This window comes from Dermatophagoides farinae, chromosome 2, assembly GCF_024713945.1.
Source record: "Dermatophagoides farinae isolate YC_2012a chromosome 2, ASM2471394v1, whole genome shotgun sequence".
NCBI lineage: Eukaryota > Metazoa > Arthropoda > Arachnida > Sarcoptiformes > Pyroglyphidae > Dermatophagoides > Dermatophagoides farinae.
The window spans coordinates 704,161-722,862 of NC_134678.1; the positions used below are offsets into that span (position 1 = coordinate 704,161).

General features: G+C 30.5%; 5 protein-coding genes across 9 annotated transcripts; 2 read left to right on the top strand and 3 right to left on the bottom strand.

The window, feature by feature from the left end:
* The first annotated feature begins 1,544 nt into the window (after positions 1 to 1,544).
* Ykt6 (YKT6 v-SNARE homolog) lies at positions 1,545 to 2,698 on the top strand. Its single transcript, XM_047063815.2, has one exon. The coding sequence runs from the start codon at positions 1,833 to 1,835 to the stop codon at positions 2,433 to 2,435; it is 603 nt and encodes a 200-aa protein (XP_046919771.1). The 5' UTR covers positions 1,545 to 1,832; the 3' UTR covers positions 2,436 to 2,698.
* On the bottom strand, positions 2,651 to 6,348 carry ClC-b (chloride channel protein 7). Its single transcript, XM_075735772.1, has 5 exons — positions 6,050 to 6,348; positions 5,554 to 5,912; positions 4,884 to 5,481; positions 4,428 to 4,821; positions 2,651 to 4,353 (listed from the first exon to the last, which is right to left on the bottom strand). The coding sequence occupies exons 2-5, from the start codon at positions 5,583 to 5,585 to the stop codon at positions 2,834 to 2,836; spliced, it is 2,544 nt and encodes an 847-aa protein (XP_075591887.1). The 5' UTR covers positions 5,586 to 5,912; positions 6,050 to 6,348; the 3' UTR covers positions 2,651 to 2,833.
* Positions 6,299 to 14,965, top strand: LOC124494429 (uncharacterized). 5 transcript variants are annotated; one of them, XM_075735767.1, is made up of 4 exons: positions 6,299 to 6,421; positions 6,500 to 6,902; positions 6,995 to 7,143; positions 7,219 to 14,965. In XM_075735767.1, the coding sequence occupies exon 4, from the start codon at positions 7,883 to 7,885 to the stop codon at positions 10,457 to 10,459; it is 2,577 nt and encodes an 858-aa protein (XP_075591882.1). In that variant the 5' UTR covers positions 6,299 to 6,421; positions 6,500 to 6,902; positions 6,995 to 7,143; positions 7,219 to 7,882; the 3' UTR covers positions 10,460 to 14,965. The 5 variants fall into 5 exon arrangements, with proteins under 5 accessions (XP_075591882.1, XP_075591884.1, XP_075591883.1 ...); XM_075735769.1 differs by having other exon boundaries at positions 7,031 to 7,143; XM_075735768.1 differs by having other exon boundaries at positions 7,043 to 7,143.
* Positions 11,150 to 12,529, bottom strand: LOC124491009 (uncharacterized). Its single transcript, XM_075728460.1, has 3 exons — positions 12,481 to 12,529; positions 11,986 to 12,414; positions 11,150 to 11,919 (listed from the first exon to the last, which is right to left on the bottom strand). Exons 1-3 carry the CDS (start codon positions 12,527 to 12,529, stop codon positions 11,150 to 11,152), a joined length of 1,248 nt encoding a protein of 415 aa, XP_075584575.1.
* On the bottom strand, positions 12,080 to 14,897 carry LOC124499662 (uncharacterized). The gene is made up of 2 exons (XM_047063602.2): positions 13,973 to 14,897; positions 12,080 to 13,894 (listed from the first exon to the last, which is right to left on the bottom strand). Exons 1-2 carry the CDS (start codon positions 14,640 to 14,642, stop codon positions 13,101 to 13,103), a joined length of 1,464 nt encoding a protein of 487 aa, XP_046919558.2. The 5' UTR covers positions 14,643 to 14,897; the 3' UTR covers positions 12,080 to 13,100.
* Positions 14,966 to 18,702: the final 3,737 nt, after the last annotated feature.

Consider the following 18,702-nt stretch of genomic DNA (forward strand, 5'->3'; position numbering starts at 1 on the left):
AGGAGTATATATGAATGACATCACATCACAATATATTATAACCTTATAAAATAACCTTTCAATCAATGGGCGAAAAAAAACCATGTATGGTATAATGAAAATGTCCTTTGCATTAAGGAAAAAAAGGTCATAGGTTATTTAATTGAAAATTTTTTTTTCTCTTTTTCTAGACAAAATAAAATGTTGTTACCTATATGGTAAATGATGATGATTGTATAACATTATCTCGGGCCCATGTGAGATACATGTCACATACACAAAAAAAAGTGTCAAGTGATACAAAACACTAAATGATTTGTTGTTTTGTTATTGGAGCCTGATGGACAGGATGGGCGAGTCATTTTTTTTTTTTTTTTGGTATTTTTACTCCAAATTATCTTGAGAATTTTTTGTTTTTTTTTAAATCAATAATAAATATCGATTATATCGATTGTTGAGTGTGATGGTGTTGTTTAGGTGTGGGTGTGTGTGGGAAAAAATTTTTATTGTTTCCCACACCCATATATGCATGGCCAGCATAATTTTGATCGTTTTATATAATTTTCTCATACACTGCAACAACGACAACGACGACAACCATGTTTGACCGTTGACATCAAACACACTCATCGCATCACACACTCAACAGAAAAAAAAAATAAAAATCATAATGTTCGTTGAATGGATAAAATAATAATAATAATAATAATAAACCACAACGAACATTTTTAGCCGTTGAAATTTTCCATTTTCGTTTTTTTTTCCTATTTATTTGATTCACATTCGATTCGATTGGCCATATTTTTAACGAATTCAACTGGTTGTTGTTGTTGTTGTTCATCATTCTTATCCGCTATGTGAATCAACAACGGAAAAACAATGAATCGTTTGAAAGTGAAAAAAAATTGAAATTTTTTTTTCTTGTCCGTTATGAACAAAACAACAACGAACAACGATCTTGATTCGGATTTGATTTTTAATTATCGAAAATAACCGAAATTTTTTTTTTAAATTTCAAAATTTCGAACACACACACACACACTAATAAAGACCAAAATTATTTGCCCTTGGGTCATTACCGTGGCTCTATTTGCCTCCTATGCATTAATAGTGTGTATGTCAAAGGGCAGTGAAAAATAATAATTTATCGTGACCACCATTCGGTGGTATTGTGTGAAAAGGAAAAAAAAATGTCTGGAATGTTGTTTGTTTGTCGAATTGAATTTTTGAACTTTAAAATTTTACTTTTTTCTTCTTCTTCTTCTTCTGGGTTCAAATTAAACATGGAACATGGTTTCATAAAGAAATATCTTTTATGGAATTCGTGGAATGATGATCACCAAATAAAATTATGCAAATTTTTTTTTTTTTAATTTGAATTTCAGAAAATTTGAATTTTTTTTTTGCAGAAAAAAAAAATTTCAAAGCCTTTCATTATTAATTTTACCGCAAGATGGCAGTAGAAATAAATGTAATCACGTGATTACTCATGCTCTGAACAAAAAAAAAATACCACTGACAGTCAGATGATGATGTTATGAGTTATTATTGTAAACACAAAAAAAAAAAAAAAATACCAACACACGCATTTGATAATGAGTAATCAGAAATGTGTTTGTTTTTTTCGCATTTTAAATTCTAAATAAAAAATATAAATAAATTTTTCTTCGTCTCCGATATTCTGCAGATAAATTCTTTAATAATTTGGAGAAAATTCAATTGTTATTTTTGTTCTGTTAAAATTTTTTTTTATTCCAACAAGAAAAAAAAACAGATTGGAACACACAATTTTTTTACGATTGTAAAACAGCTGTTTATAACCTGTGTTAGCCACGGGATAATTCGAAACAAAAATGGTCAAACTATATCATATTGGTGTCCTATATAAACGTGAAAATAATTCAATCATATGTTTACGACATGCATCTGATCTATCTACATTTGGTTTTTTTCAACGTAATAGTGTTGGTGAATTTATGCGTTTTACGGCCAAAATGATTGTCGAACGTTGTGAATTGGCAACAAGATCATCACTACAACAGCAAGAATATCTATGTCATTGTTATATAAGATCTGATCGTTTGGCTGGTATTGTCATATCGGATAATGAATATCCAAATCGTGTTGCACATACATTATTATCGAAAATATTGGAAGAATTTACACAATCGGTGCCATCAATACGATGGCCAACAATGCAAGAAGGTCAGGCACCATACACAAAATTGGATCAATATCTGGCACGTTTTCAAAATCCAAAAGAAGCCGATGCAATGACAAAATTACAGACAGAAATTGATGAAACAAAAATCATATTACATGATGCCATAACCGGTATATTGGAACGTGGTGAAAAATTGGACAATTTGGTGGAAAAATCTGAAGAATTATCAACACAATCGAAATTGTTTTATAAAACTGCCCGTAAAACAAATCAATGTTGTCAATATTATTGACAACACAGACAACACAACCATGCGTGTTTATATATTTGATGATGATGATGATTGTTTTTTTTTGTTTTTGATTATTGATTGACTGATGGATTGATTGTTTCTTTCTCCTGAATTCTGCATGTGTGTGTGTGTGTGACTTTATCTTCATTTTTTTAAAAAATATTTATAAATCCATTTTTAATTGATAAAAATGAACCAATGATTGGACCAATAAATTAATTTTGAAATTCAAATTATATTAAACAATGTGAATTACAATATATATATACAAAATATATTTTTGTTTTTGTGTAAAAATGAATGAAATGAAATGAAAAAAAAATTACCAATCTGAAAACCAATCATATAGCATACACATCAACAACAGCAACATGAGCAACAACAAAGTAATCAATAAATCAATGTTTATCAAATCTAACCGTACAATAAAATGCTAAATCTTTTCTGGTAACAATACCAATCACTTCATTATAATCATTCAATACGACAATATGTCGTAAGCCTAATGCACGAAACAAACGAAATATACGATTCAATGATGCAGCATGACTTATTGTATAGGCACTTGGATTCATCACTGGTCTTAGATCCATTGTCATTTCTAATTCATCAGTGGTCAATTCATTCATTATTTGCTGTAAATTTGGATAACGAGGATATGAATTACGGAATAATGAATTTAAATTTTTCCATGGTGCATCTAATGAATATTCTTGAAATATTTTAGCTTTTAACATGACTAAAAGTTGTGAACGTAGTAAAAGACCACGATAACGGCCAAATGTACGTACAGCTTGATGGATGGTATTCTCGTCCACTACTGGAAATCCATTATAATGTGTGGAAGACAATATTTGGACAACATTACGAACTTTTTCACGTACTTGTAATGATGTCACTGGACTATGCATTACTTCGGATGCAAATATTCGACTTGAATCGGATGGTGGTTGCCAACCAAGAAACGGTACATTCGATAGATCAATGTGTATATCATAGATACCTTCATTGAAACAATCACCAACCCATTTAGCAGTGAACACGGTAATCATGATGGGTAAACCGAATGAAAGATTTCCCGTAGTTTCAATCAATATCACAGTTAATGATATAGTCATACGTACAATACCGCCAAGGCTAGCTGATGCACCAATCAAAGCAAATTTTCCCGAATGTATCCATGTTTCATTCGGCAATACATAGGATAATCCAATACCAACTAAACGGCCCCATGTTGCGCCCAACATTAATCCGGGTATAAATAGGCCACTAGATACGGATAAACCATATGTTACACATGAGATAAAAAAATATGTTATCACAAATATTGTCAACGATCTGATATTCCATGCACCATCTTTGTTATGAAATAAATTCTTCAACGTGGCTTCTGGTGTATTAAACCAAAGTGCTGCCATTACATTGTGTTGTCCTTTTTGGCAACCATATGTTACAGGGAATTGTGTTTCTTCCGTTGTTTCTGGTGTACATTCACTCCAAACATTCATCAATGCAAATCCAATGGTTGCCGTAAGTAATGATACCAATACAGCTTCGCCGACTCGTAACAGGCGACGATTTTCCAGCCATCGTTGTCGTAGTATAGTTAATTTCATATTGAATAAATTGAATAACGCTCCAGTGATGCCACCGAATACACCCATAGCAGCAAATAATGGAATCTCATAAAAACTATAATCAATATCTTGAAATTTTCCAAAATTCAATAATCCTGGACTACCCATCCGTTCACCATTGAAAACGGACACCACTGAATTCAATGTGAATGATGAAACCAATGAACAGAAAAATATACGTAAAACAAGCTGTTGATTCCAGAATGATGCGCCTTCTTCCAGAGCGAATAATACACCACCCAATGGTGAACCGAATGCAGCAGCAACACCGGCAGCAGCACCTAATAAATTAAGTGATGATGGAGAAATTGGAATTTGATCAAATAGAGAAAACAAGAAAAATCTAAAGACAAACCTGCAGAAACAAAATCACGTTTTTCATGATCTTCACGGAATCGTGATAATCCAATTTCAAAATTCAAATTAAATGTGGTGGATTTTGCTTGAGAAATACCGGCAGCAATTGTTGCACCACAATGAATCATTGGACCTTCTTTTCCACAGGCCAATCCACCAACCACTGAACAAATGACGCCAAACATTTTAGCAAAATATGTTTTAACACGTACAACTTCAGGAACTTTAACACCATTTAGATAACATTTTATAACCGGTATACCAGAACCGGCAGCAACCGGTGCCATATAGGTGACCAGCCAAGAGCCAAGAAATACTGGTATGCCATTCGTTAACAACCAAATAATGTACGGTTTTATCATTGAATTTGGATTCGATGAATTAAGTAGATTCTATAGAATGTTTTAATGATCCGATTAATTATCATTAATTGAAAAAAAATTTGAACTTTTACCATTAATTTTTGATATTTATAATTAGTCAATGTTTCCACACTGTATAAAATGCAACAGGCAGTCAATCCGATCAATACACCAATGAAAAATATGACAAGCCATCTAGTGAATTCCAAATAATGATTACCAAGTCCTTTACGTCGGGCATTATTTTCTTCTTCTAAATGTAACATATTTTCACAAATATCATAATCAAGACTTTCGTAACCAAGACTTTTTTGATGATACATTCGTCGTGATACCGATTGTGAAATGGTGGATGTCATTGATACCACCGATGTTATGGTTTTATTTGCATCACCATTCTGTACATTATGATGCGTATGATGTGGATGATTCGTTGCATTAAGATCCTGATCATTATTATGATCATCGGTATCATTATTTGCATCGTGATTAATCAATGATTCTGTTGATACTGTACGATTTAATGTGGAACGGAATTTTTGTTTATCACGAAATTTTTGTAAACGACGTTCACTATTTCTTTTATACGGTAGATGACTTATTGAACGTGGCCTATAACGACGATTTGGTGATGTTGAATCTAAAAATGCTGGTATTGGTTCAATTATTTCGACCACTTCTTCATTTTCTCTAGGAATTAATGAATGAAAAAAAAAGTTTAATTCAAATTTTGTGGCAACAAAGTGAATGATTGAAAAAAACCTTGTTGTTGAATCCGGTGGTTCAGGTGTCATCGGCAATGATATTTCAGCATCCGAACCTAATCCTGGTTCTTGCTGCTGCTGCTGTTGTTGTTGTTGTTGTTCAATCAATGTTGATGATGTGGATGGAAGATTATTATTCGTTGAAATTTGAACTTGATGACGATGATGATGACATGATGTGCAAAAATGAAATTTTTTTTTTATTTATTTTCTATTTTCCAATTTAATTTACACGATCATAAAAAAATATATAATGATGAAGATGATGATGATGATCATGTGACAACCATAACAACGACAACAACAACAACAAGCTAATTGTTTTTCTTTTCATTTAAAACAAATATATACTGCTTACTGGCAACATTTGCAAATAAAAAAAAAATAAGAAATAAAATAAAGGAAATCATAATGGGGAAAAGAAAACATCGTTATCATCATCATCATCTTGGTTTAGTCATCATTTTATACAAAACAAAACAAAAAAAATTTACTTTTTTTTCTATTGCCGCTGTTGTTGTTGTTGATTCATTGGATCATTTATCATCATCATCATTTATTTTTCATTGTTGACATATTTGTTTTCCAATCTATGATATTGGTGATAATATATATTGTAATTAAGCACACAATCAATCGACAACCCAAAACGACGAATTCAAATCTATTTTGAACCAAAATGCAATCAATCTCGAATGTGTGTGTGTGTGTTTGGATATATATTTATTTACTTCAACAATTCAGTTCAATTCAAATCGAAAAAAAATGCAAAACAAAAACAATGGCTAATTTAACCCATGGCTGTGTGAAAATAGCCGGAAAATGAGTGATGAATTTGAATGAATTTTTTATTTTTTTTTTTTTTGGTAATTTTTAAAAATTCTTAAATTTAAAATAATTCCTGTTTCGTTTTGCTCTCTCTCTCTTTCTTTCCCTTACTTTAGACTTTAATCTTTGGAACATTTTCGCAATTTATCATTGATTGATTGGAAAATTTTCCGTACACATCCACTGACAAAAATGTTTTTCAGAATTTCCATGAATCCAATCGTTCCAAATTCATCGATCAATGAACCCTGATTGTTGAAGAGAACAAAACGAAGAGTGGAAAAAAAACCCGGAACAAAACCGAAAGAAAAAAAAATTATCGTACAGTACATTTTCCGTCCAACAGAAAAAAAAAATTATGCAGAATCAATCACCAATGGACGCAAACGCGGAAGTTTAAAGTTCAGTTCAAAAAAGAGAGAGATTGAAAAAAAAAAATTCTGGATTCTTGGTCGCCAATATTTTTTTTTTCATCAACATCTAAATGTACTCGACAAACAACAATAATACACCAGAAATGTATGTGATCCATTTCTCAAGTCAAATTCTTTTTTTTGTTTGTTTGTTTGTTTCTCTTTTCCACCACTCCCACACACATGTACTAAAAATAGTAACCAGCAAAAATGAAATAAAATAATGAATTTCAGTATCTTTTTCAGCGCAATTCCATGGAACAATCTATCTATATTTATTCTATGACGAAAACTATTCTGGATCATCAACATCCACCCCCACACACACACACACACAAACGGAACGCGTAAGTAGAAGTAGTAGAGAATTGATTCTATATAAATTTTTTTTTCATCGTTGTTTTCCATTTTATTTAACCTAGAAAGAATGGGCCTAGCTGATCTAACGATGATGATGATGATGATGATGATGATGACGGTGTGACCAATCAACCCGGAATTTATATATAGATTACTTTTGGTGTGATGACGACGTTATCACCTCGCTCGTTTGTCGTAAGAACTGGATTTGGTGTAAATATTTTTTTTCATCGTCGTCGTCGTCGTCGTTGATGTTGGTTGGTTGGTTGGTGGTGGTATATAAATAGACATCAACCGATAAATATTTTTGGCCATTTCGAATTCTGGATCCAATGTGTGTGTGTGTATGTTTGGTTTTAACAACGCGAAACTTGAAAGAAAAACCAGAAATGTCTTGAAAATATCAAACATCATTGGTCCAAAATGTCATTGCCCTTTTATGGAACAACAACAACAAAAAAATTCATTTATATGAAATTTATTCATCATAAATGATGTAAAACACACACATACATACACACGGAAACAACATACAGTCCACTTTACAGACTGCTGTTGTTTATTCCGATTTGTTATTATTCCATTTTTTTCGAATAAAATTTTACAACTTTACAACAAAAAAAAAATTTTACTTTGGTTTTGTTTTCTCGTCTGTTTGTTAAATTTTTGAAAATCTTTACAAATTTACAAATCTCGATTTATTTACAAACAAAAAAGAACACAAAAATGTCACCATTTTCGAATCGATTCGGATCATCATCAAGAATGATGGAAATCTATTATTGTTTGCTACTGCTGCTTCTGCTGCCATTCATATTGATGTTCAATGTTGAATCAAAACCAATATCATCAATAAGTGATAAATCGAACGAATCATCATCATCATCATCTACATCATCGGATATCATAAATTCCATACCAAATCCATTATCATCACCATCACCATCAATATTAAATCCACCCATAATGATAACATTTCCACCGATGCATTGTTTAAAAGATTCTGATTGTATTGGAAAAAATTCATCATCAAAAATATTTTATGATCCAAATGGACGTTGTGATATTCGACAAAATCAATGCGTTTGTCGTGATATGAAACGTTTTAGGCGTGTACAGATCAAAGTGAATGTTAAAACGACAAATCATCATAATAATAATCCGACCAATAATAGTAATAATAACAGTAATAATAATAATAATACTGCCAATCTACAACATGTGGTTTATGTAACAAAATGTTTATTATACGATAATAATAATAATTGGCCACCATCAAACGACGAACAAAATCATAATCATCATCATCATCATTCAATTCAATCATCTTCATCATCATCGTCTGCATCGATATCATCATCATCATCCAATATTTTATCGATTCGTCCACATTATTATGGCCAACATTGTGATGATGATCGTCAATGTTCAGCAAATATGATTTGTAGACAATTGATTGTAGCAAATAAAAATAAAAACAATAACAATAATTCAACAAATTCAACATCAACGTCGACTATTTCAACACCGTATTCATCATCAACATCATCAACATCATCGAATGTTAATCTAACACAAATGTTAACAACAAAACGTTGTCGTTGTCCATTGGGACAACATTGGAATAAATATATTCGTCGTTGTGAATGGATACATTCAAATTCGTTGTTTCAATTTGGACTAGCGCAACCACCACCACCACCATCATTAGGTGATCATCATGGCCATAATAATCTATATGATCAACAATCTTATCCAAATGGTGGCCATTATTATGGTCAAAATGGTAATAATCTTATCAATGGTTTATCATCATCATCCGGTGTTATTGGACATTCTTCCGTTGGCGGTGTTGGTGGCAATGGTAATTCAGTAAATCATCATCATCATCATTCAATTGCTGCCAGTAATATTGATTTAAAAATATTTGAAATTGTATTGGAAATTGCATTTCTATTGGCTTGTTTACTTGGTTATAAAGCTTGTTCATCTATTTGTTGTAAAGATCAAGATCAACAAAATGATGGCTCAAATGGTGGTGGTAATGGTGGTTGTAATACCGATCTTTGTTATGGATCAGGTGATGAACATGATTCATTCACAATGGGTACAAATAATACAAGAGTTATTGAAGGTGGTCGTATTGGTGGTCGTGATTTTAAATCCGATGAAGAATCAATATTAAGTTCATCGATAATGAAATCATCATCATTATCGATTTCAGGATCAAATAATAATCATCATCATCAGAATAATAAATCGTTGACATCTGTACCGAATTTAGTGAATGGATTAAAAGGAGCTTCAACGATCAGTCAGAATAAAAAAAGTCAAAGTTTTCGATATTCCATTCAAAATAGTAGCAATGGTGGTGCATGGCTTGATGGAATGCGTGGTGGGAAAACCAATTCTGTGAAACAAGCCAGAAGAATGTCAAGAAAACGTCGTATGAGTCGATTTTGTTCACGAACAATGGCACGTCGTAATTCAACAACAACATATACATCGTCACCATATACAATGGGTGGTGGTGGTGGTGGTGGTTCAACATCATCATCATCAGCATATTATACAAGTCAAAATTTTCGTCGTCTTTCATCGGTATCAGCATCGGCAATGTCAAGATCATCATCAGCATCGACACGTAATTTATTGGTCAAAATTGCTAATCCATCTTCGGCTGCTGATAAATGTTTATCGGTATCGACTATTTTAGCACCACAATTAAATGGTGCTGGTAGTAGTGGTGGTGGTACAAGTGGATCAAATTCACGTACATCATCACCATGTTATAATTGTCGTATTTATAAAGAAGTTTATTCTCCAAGTGCCCAATGTAAATCATGTCGTTCATTATTATTATCGGCTGCTGCTGCAGCAGCAACAACATCATCAATAGCCGATGATATGAATCATAAATCAAAAGATAATAAAGATAATAATTCATCATCGAATAATAAAAATTCTCTTATTGATTTTGATTCATTAATGTTAATGGTTACCGGTGGTGGATTGACGACAAATATATCAAATAATAATAATAATGATGGATCATCGGATCGTCTATCAACAGCCTCATCATCATTGGATTCATCAAATAATCATCATCAAAATCAGATCAAATCCTCTCCTTCATCATCATCATCATCATCATCGTCATCATCATCATCATCATCAGTAACAACAGCAATCATACTGCCTCCACCATATAAACAGAAACCAATTAGACGTTCAGAAGAGGTGGGTGTACCACCACATCTACGTGCTCCTTATCGTGATTCACAACCATTTTGGCTTAAATAAATGACAAAAAAAAAACAATGAAATACAAAATTTACAATTTACACACAAACAAACAATTTATTCATTCATTCATTCATTAATTCATTCAGGTGATTTATTATAAAAAAAAAAAATTTTCTCCATTCTTTCCACTCTCATATGCCAATCTCTTTCGTTTTGCCATGTTTTCAATTTCTCTCTTTCTCTCTCTCTCTCTCTTTTTGAATTGTTGTTTGTTCCACACATATATCTTAATCTTGTAACCAATTTTCATTTCATTTTTTCATTTACGATACTATTGTATCTTGATTGTTTTTCTTTTTCTATATATGATGACAATTTTTTTCTTTTTTGGCTTCTCTTTCTTTACCAAACACAAAAGACACACAATCGATTGATTGATCAAATGTTTTGATCAGGATACTTACAAACATACACACACACACACACACACACACACACATATTTGCTACAAATTTACAATGTAAATTATAAATGAATGACGGTGGTTTTTTTTCCGGAATTTTTCCTGAAATTTTTGGTTTTGTATTTTTCTCTCCTGATGATGATGATGATGATGTTTTTTTTGCAGCAAATTCATAAATTTGAAAATTTAACTTTTGTTTTAAGCGTTTTGCAAAAATTTTTTTTTTTCAATAATAAAACATATATTTCAAAAATGTGCAAATTTTGATTTGATCAGTTTTTTTTTCATAATTTTAAATAAAAACCTGTAATCATGAAAAAAACACCAACATAAACAAGCAATGCTTCGAATAGACCACGAAATGTTACATCACCTAATGAACCGAATGTATAGGATAATTTTTTGCCCATCGTCAATCGTTCATAAAGATCATCCAGTTTTATCTTTAAACGTAAATTTCGTTGCCGTTGTTTACCAGATTGATTCATCGACAATTTTAATTGAATAGATGGTATTGATTTTTTGATCGCATGAACATTAACGGTAACATTTGCTAGCATCAAAAATGGTATTGAACCAGTTGCAGCATGTACGATAGCGATGGCGATGAATAAAATTCGTGTCAATGATGGTAAATATTCAAATAGAATTTCACAAATAATCATAGCATTCATTGGTATACTAAACAATGAATAATAATATAGTGCATGGCTCCAAACATCTTTATCAGCATAGATTACATAATACGTCATTTGAATATGTTGCCTATAGACGAACCAAAGTTTTTGCAACTGTTTTCGGTCAATCATTATTCTTGATCGATTAATTCTGTTGAATGTTTCATTATAATTAGTTAATGTATCCAAAGACATTTGGTATGGTATTGCCGCTGTTGATGAAAGTAATAATGCACCTTGCATCAATATTAATATCATGATGAACAAGGTGATCGATTCAATGATGAGTGCAAATGTCATAATGAAAGATGTTCGTACAATATCATAGCTGAATACTTCCATCGAGATTATTAACCATCCAATTGGATATCCAATAACTTGAATAGAGATAGAAAGTAAAAAAAATTGATAATGGAGAAACGTGAATGAAAACAACAACTTACATAGACAAAGATGGAGCAAGAAATTTATATGATCCATAATAAATGTTGTCAATAGCATACGTATTCTTGTACGTAATGTAACCAATGGAAATAATTTCATTGGATTTTGTTGAAATTTTCTATGATCCATTCTATCCATTTCGATCCATGATTGGATCCACAAACGAATGGCTAACAATTTTTCGAACAAATAATTTGTCAACCATTTCGTTAATACAGAATGATGATGATCATGTCGATGATTCAAACGGAATCGTTTTCGATAACGTATTAAACGTGTTTGATATTTTTTTCGTATATTTTCTTCTGTATCTTGATTATTATGATATTGATCAGTATTGTAAACAATACAATCATATAATAATGGAAATGTTAATGTATCGATATTAGCGAAATAAAATGTACGAATACCAAGTAGACCAAGTAATGCTGAAAATAATAAAACAATGATGAAATAGTGATTGCAAATTTTTTGATGATGCCAAAAAAATCTGCATACATAATCATAACGATATAATGGAAATCGTTCTGAATCCAAATACATCATGATGATTATCATCAATCTAATGATGCCATATAAATAGAATACAATATCCAGTGAACGATATAATCGATACGATTGATAGTTATGATTTTCGACAATATTTTTGATTGCATTATAATAAAAATGACGAATTTTAAACAACATGATGATGATGAGAATTAATATTGTTTGGAAAAGAACCAAAAGTACCAAGAGTATAACGAGTGTTTGATGATAACTGAAAAAAAATTCTCCGAAAATTTTAGTGGAAGAAATCGATTTCAGAAAAAAAAATTTGCTTGATCGATTTGAACACAAATTTCATTTTTTGGTTTCTTTCATAAATTTTCAAGTTATAAACAAATTTCTTATTTTGGACTTTATTCAAATATTTATTGTTTATATATTGTGGCCATGGTAATGGTGGTGACAAAAAATGATCATCAATTAATACATTTATCGATCAATACTAAAGATCAGTGACATTTTTTTTTCTTTGTTTGCAGCAAATTCGTAACAAAAAACAAACATTAAACAAATTTGTTTTTTTTTGTTTTTGTTTTGGAAAACCCGTGATCTAAAATTTTTTTCATTAATTTGAATGAATATTTTCTTTCATATAAAGACCCATTATCAAAAAGAATGATACGAAATAGGCAAGAAATGCTTCGAATAAACCACGAAATGTAATAATGCCAAGATGGCCAAATGTGAATGCAATTTTTCTGCCAAACATCAATCGTTCATAAAGATCATCATATTTTAATTTCATTCGTAAATAATGACGATATTTTAATTGTAATTGTATGGCCGGAATATGATTTTTGATTCGATGTGAATCACTAGATACTATTGCCAATTTTATAAATGGAATTAAACCAGTAAATGCATGAATGATGGTAATTACAATGAATACCAATTGTGTTTGTGTTGGCATATCTTCCAATATTAATTCACATATAGTGGTTACATTGATCGGTATGCTAACCAATGCATAATAATAAAGTGCTTTGCTCCATGCATCTTTATCAGTGTATAATTGATAATATGATAATATATTATGTTGCCTATAAATAGATCCAAGATTTTTTAAATCATTCATAGTGATTGATTTTTTTCTATCACCATGACAACAATGTTGAGAATTTTTTTTCGAAATCATAATAAAATTTTGATTTAAATGAATCAATTCATTATGATATACATAATATGTAGCCATTATTGTACCGGATAGTAACATTGAACATTGAAGTAATAAAATTGTATTATGTGTGAACAATATCACCTCGATCATTATGATGAATTTCATGATCGGAGAATTTTTTACCAATTCAAATTTTAAAAATTGTGGAATAATCACAATACCACCGACGATAATGACGAGCACTTTATACAAAAAAATGAATATGAGGAGAAATTGAAAAATTAAAATACAAACAAAAAACATGATAGAAATGTACTTACAAATAAAAATGTGAAGAATATGATTGCAGAAGTCAATAATCAATACGAATAACAAAACATGTGTTCGACTTTTACGATTTGCATTGGGAAACAAACGCATTTTATTTCGATTTTCAAACAAATTCCTATCTACACGATCCAATTGCAACCATGAATCGATCCAAACACGAATTCTGAACCAATGATTAAATAATCGTGGAATAATTATCGATAATAAGCGATGATTAAGAGCAAATTGTTGCTGATAATCCTCGAAACGTTGTGACAATTTCATTGCAATATTTTCATCCGTATCTCGACTTTTATAATATTGATCCATATTATATACGATACAATCATAAAAAATCTGAAAACTTAGTGTATCCACATGGTTAAAGAAAAATGTTCGTATACCAAGTAATCCAATCAATACAAGCAATATTCCAATGATCATAAAGAATTTATTAAGAATGTTTCGATGATTCCAGAAATATAATGATGCATAATCATATCGATATAATGGAAATTTTTCTGGATCAATAAAGATTAATGAAATGAATAATGCTCGTATTAACCAATAAATATAAAGCGAAAAATCAACACTATGTAATAGACGATATCGTATGGTGCCATTTTCTTCAACAATATGTTTAATTGCATCGTAGAGAAATGTTTTGATTTTCGGTAACATTTTTAAAAATTGTTTAATCAGTCGCTTTATGAATGACAAATTCAAATGAATAATTTTCGTTTCTTTTCAACATTATTAAATGTCGATTTCTTCTTCTTTTTCTTCTTTTGAATTGTTATTTTAATTGAAACAATATTCTTGCTGTTTTGGAATGAAAATAATGATTTTGAATGCTGATGATGACGAAGTTGTTGTTGTTGTTGTTAATGAATAGTTTGGTAAAAATAAATTAGCTATAAACAACTGGTTATCATTAAAAGGATGATGACTTTTTTTGTGTGTGTGTAAATTTTCGAAAAATTGTGCGTAATTAAAATGGAAAATATTTTCGGAAAAGAAAAAAAAATTTCAAAGTACAAAAAAAACAAAAATTAAATAACAATTAATTGATTATTATGATTTTATTTGGTTTTAAGAATTTTTTTTTATAGAAAACACAAAGAAATAAGCAAAATTAAGATTGAAATCGAATTAATTTCTTGCTTGATCTTGATGTTCTTTCATATAGAAACCAATGATGAGAAAGAAAGCGACAAAGTAGCCAAGAAACGCTTCGAATAACCCACGATACGTCAGATCACCGAGATAGCCAAATGTGAAAGCAATTTTTTTACCATGCATCAAACGTTCATAGAGATCATCATATTTTAATTTCATTCGAAGATGTGTCGAACGATTCAATTGTAGCTGCATAGCTGGTATATAATCTTTGATTTTATGAAAAGCACTGGAAACCTGTGCTGTGGTCAAGAATGGAATAAGACCAGTGATTGCATGTATTAATGTAATCAATATATATACTGATTCTAGTTGTCCAGGTAAATCTTCAACGATTATTATACACATCAATGTCACGTTGACTGGTATGCTAACCAATGCATAATAGCAAAGCGCCTGGCTCCATGCATCTTGATCTGGAAATATTACATAATATGCCAGTCTATTATGTTGTCGATAGATGAAAAAAAGTTTCTTTATATCATTTACAGCGATCGATTTTCCATTATAACGGCAATCATTCAGAATGGAAATGAAATTTCGATTCAAATCAATTAATCCACTATGAAATGCCTGATATGATGATAACATTGTCCATGATAGTAGCATTGCACATTGAATCGATACAAATGCATTGTGTACAAATAAAATTACTTCGATTATTAGTGACAGTTTCAGAAGCCAAGAATTCTGCACCATTTCATAGTAATAAAGTTCTGGAAACCATAAATAAGAGCCATACATAAAAATCATTGCTGAGAGAAAAACATAAAGATTGATTGATGCTTGATAGAAAACAAAAACAAAATAAAAACTTACCACCGATGATATGCGAAAAATAACTGAGTGCATCAGCAATCATTACAAATCGCAGAATATAAGTACGACCTTTGAATGATGCGTACGGAAACAAATGCATTTTATTTTGATTCTCAAACAAATTCCTATCTACACGATCCATTTCTAGCCATGAATCACGCCAAACTTTGAATGAAACCACGCGATTAGCAATAGGAATGATTTGTGATAATAAACGATGATTACTAGCAAATTGTTGTTGATAATTCTCGAAACGTTGGGACAATTTCTTTGCAATGTTTTCATCCGTATCTTGACTTTTATAATATTGATCCGTATTATATACGATACAATCGTATGGAATTTGAAAACTGATGGTATCCACATGATGAAAATAAAATGTCCGAATACCAAGCAATACGGTCATGATCAAAAGTATTACAATAATGATGAAGAATTTATTACAAATTTTACGATGTTTCCAAACAAATGCCGATGCATAATCATATTCATACAACGGAAATTGATCCGAATCCAGATACATTAATCCAATGAATGATATTCGTATTAACCAATAAAGATAAAAGATGACTTCCACATTATGTAATAGGCGATATCTTGCTGTTCCATGTTGTTCGACAATATGTTTCATTGCATCGTAGATAAAGTGACGAATTTGCAGCAACATTTTTTTTTACCCATCACTATCATTTGAATTCAAGACAACAATGTAATCAAATATCAGCGAGATAATAAAACAAAACAGAAAAGATGATTCCCCATAATTTAAGTATTGAAATGATCAATTTGTTTTTTTTTTGCAATTTTTTTTTTTTTTTTTTTTGAACATTTGCATGATTTTTGATAATTTTTCAAAATTTTCTTTTCTTCCATCATAATATTCACCACATATAATGATGATGATGATTACGTTTTTAGTTTTGTAATATGAAAAATAAAGTTGAAAGATTGCGATATATAAATATATTAATCACCATTAATGATGATAAGTTTTAATGGGCGAAAAAAAAATAAGTGCATATCAAATAATAGCAAAAAAAAAGACAACATAACAATCGATTGAGAGAAAATTTTGGGAAATTTTTTTAAATTGTCATTTTTTTTATTTGTTCTACAGTTACACACACACATAAAGACGAACGTTTGATGAAAATAACAAATGATTCAAAATTAAAGATTAAAAGTAATAGAATTATACGGAACCATCATCATCATCATTTGATCAAATCATAATTATTCATGTTGAATGTTCTCGTATATAGAAACCCATGATAAGAAAGAAAGCGGCAATATAGCCAAGAAATGCTTCGAATAACCCCCGAAATGTCAGATTACCGAGGTAGCCGAATGTAAAAGCAATTTTTTTACCAGACATCAAACGCTCATAGAGATCATCATATTTCAATTTCATTCGAATATGTGTCGAACGATTCAATTGTAGCTGCATAGCTGGTATATAATCTTTGATTTTATGAAAAGCACTGGAAACATGTGCTAAAGTTATAAACGGAATAAGACCAGTAATGACATGTATCAATGCAATCAATATGAATACAAATTCTGTTTGCGCCGGTATATCTTCAACGATTAATTCACACATAAATAATACATTAATCGGTATGCTAACCAATGCATAATAGTAAAGCGCCAGACTCCATGTAGTTTTATCACCATGTAATACATAATATGACAATGTATTATGTTCAATATGGATGAATCGCAGTTCTTTCAACACTGTCAAATTGATTGGTTTTCCATTTTGTGAATTTTTTAAAATTTTCATAAAATTTTGATTCATATTAGCCAATTGATTGTGAAATGCATGATATGTTGCCAATATTACACCGGATAGTAGCATTGCACATTGAAGCATTACAAATGTATTATGTGTGAATAATATCACTTCAATCATTAAACATAATTTCAATACAAATGAATTTTGTACAATATCAAATTGTGAAATTTGAAAATAAATAACTATGAATGCGCCAATTAAAAGAACCAACACTTTTTTAAATAAAATTTTGTAAAAGGATGGAAAAAAGGTGAAAGAAAAAACAAACATTTTGTTATGAGGTATTGGTATAAGATGAACAAAACAAAATGAAACTTACGGATGAAAATGTGCAAACAATAATTGCAGAAATCCATAATCAATACGAATAATAATATATAATTACGTCCTCTTAGTGATGCATTAGGAAACAAGCGCATTTTATTGATTTTTCCGAATAAATTTTTGTCTATACGATCCATTTCTACCCATGAATCACGCCAAACTTTGAATGAAACCATACGATTAGCAATAGGGGTGATTTGTGATAATAAACGATGATTACGAGCAAATTGTTGTTGATAATCCTCGAAACGTTGTGACAATTTCTTTTCAATATTTTCATCCGTATCTCGGCTTTTATAATATTGATCAGTATTACGGACAATACAATCATAAATAAGTTGAAAACCATGTTTATTGACATTGTTGAAGAAAAATGTTTGCATACCAAGTAATCCAGTAAATACGAATAATATGAGAATCAAAGCAAAAAATTTATTAAGAATGTTTCGATGATTCCAGAAATACAATGATGCATAATCATATCGATATAATGGAAATAGTTCTGGATTAATAAAGATTAATGAGATGAACAAAATTCGTATCAACCAATAAACATAAAGCGAAACATCAACAATATGTAATAGACGATATCGTACGGTGCCATTTTCTTCAACAATATGTTTC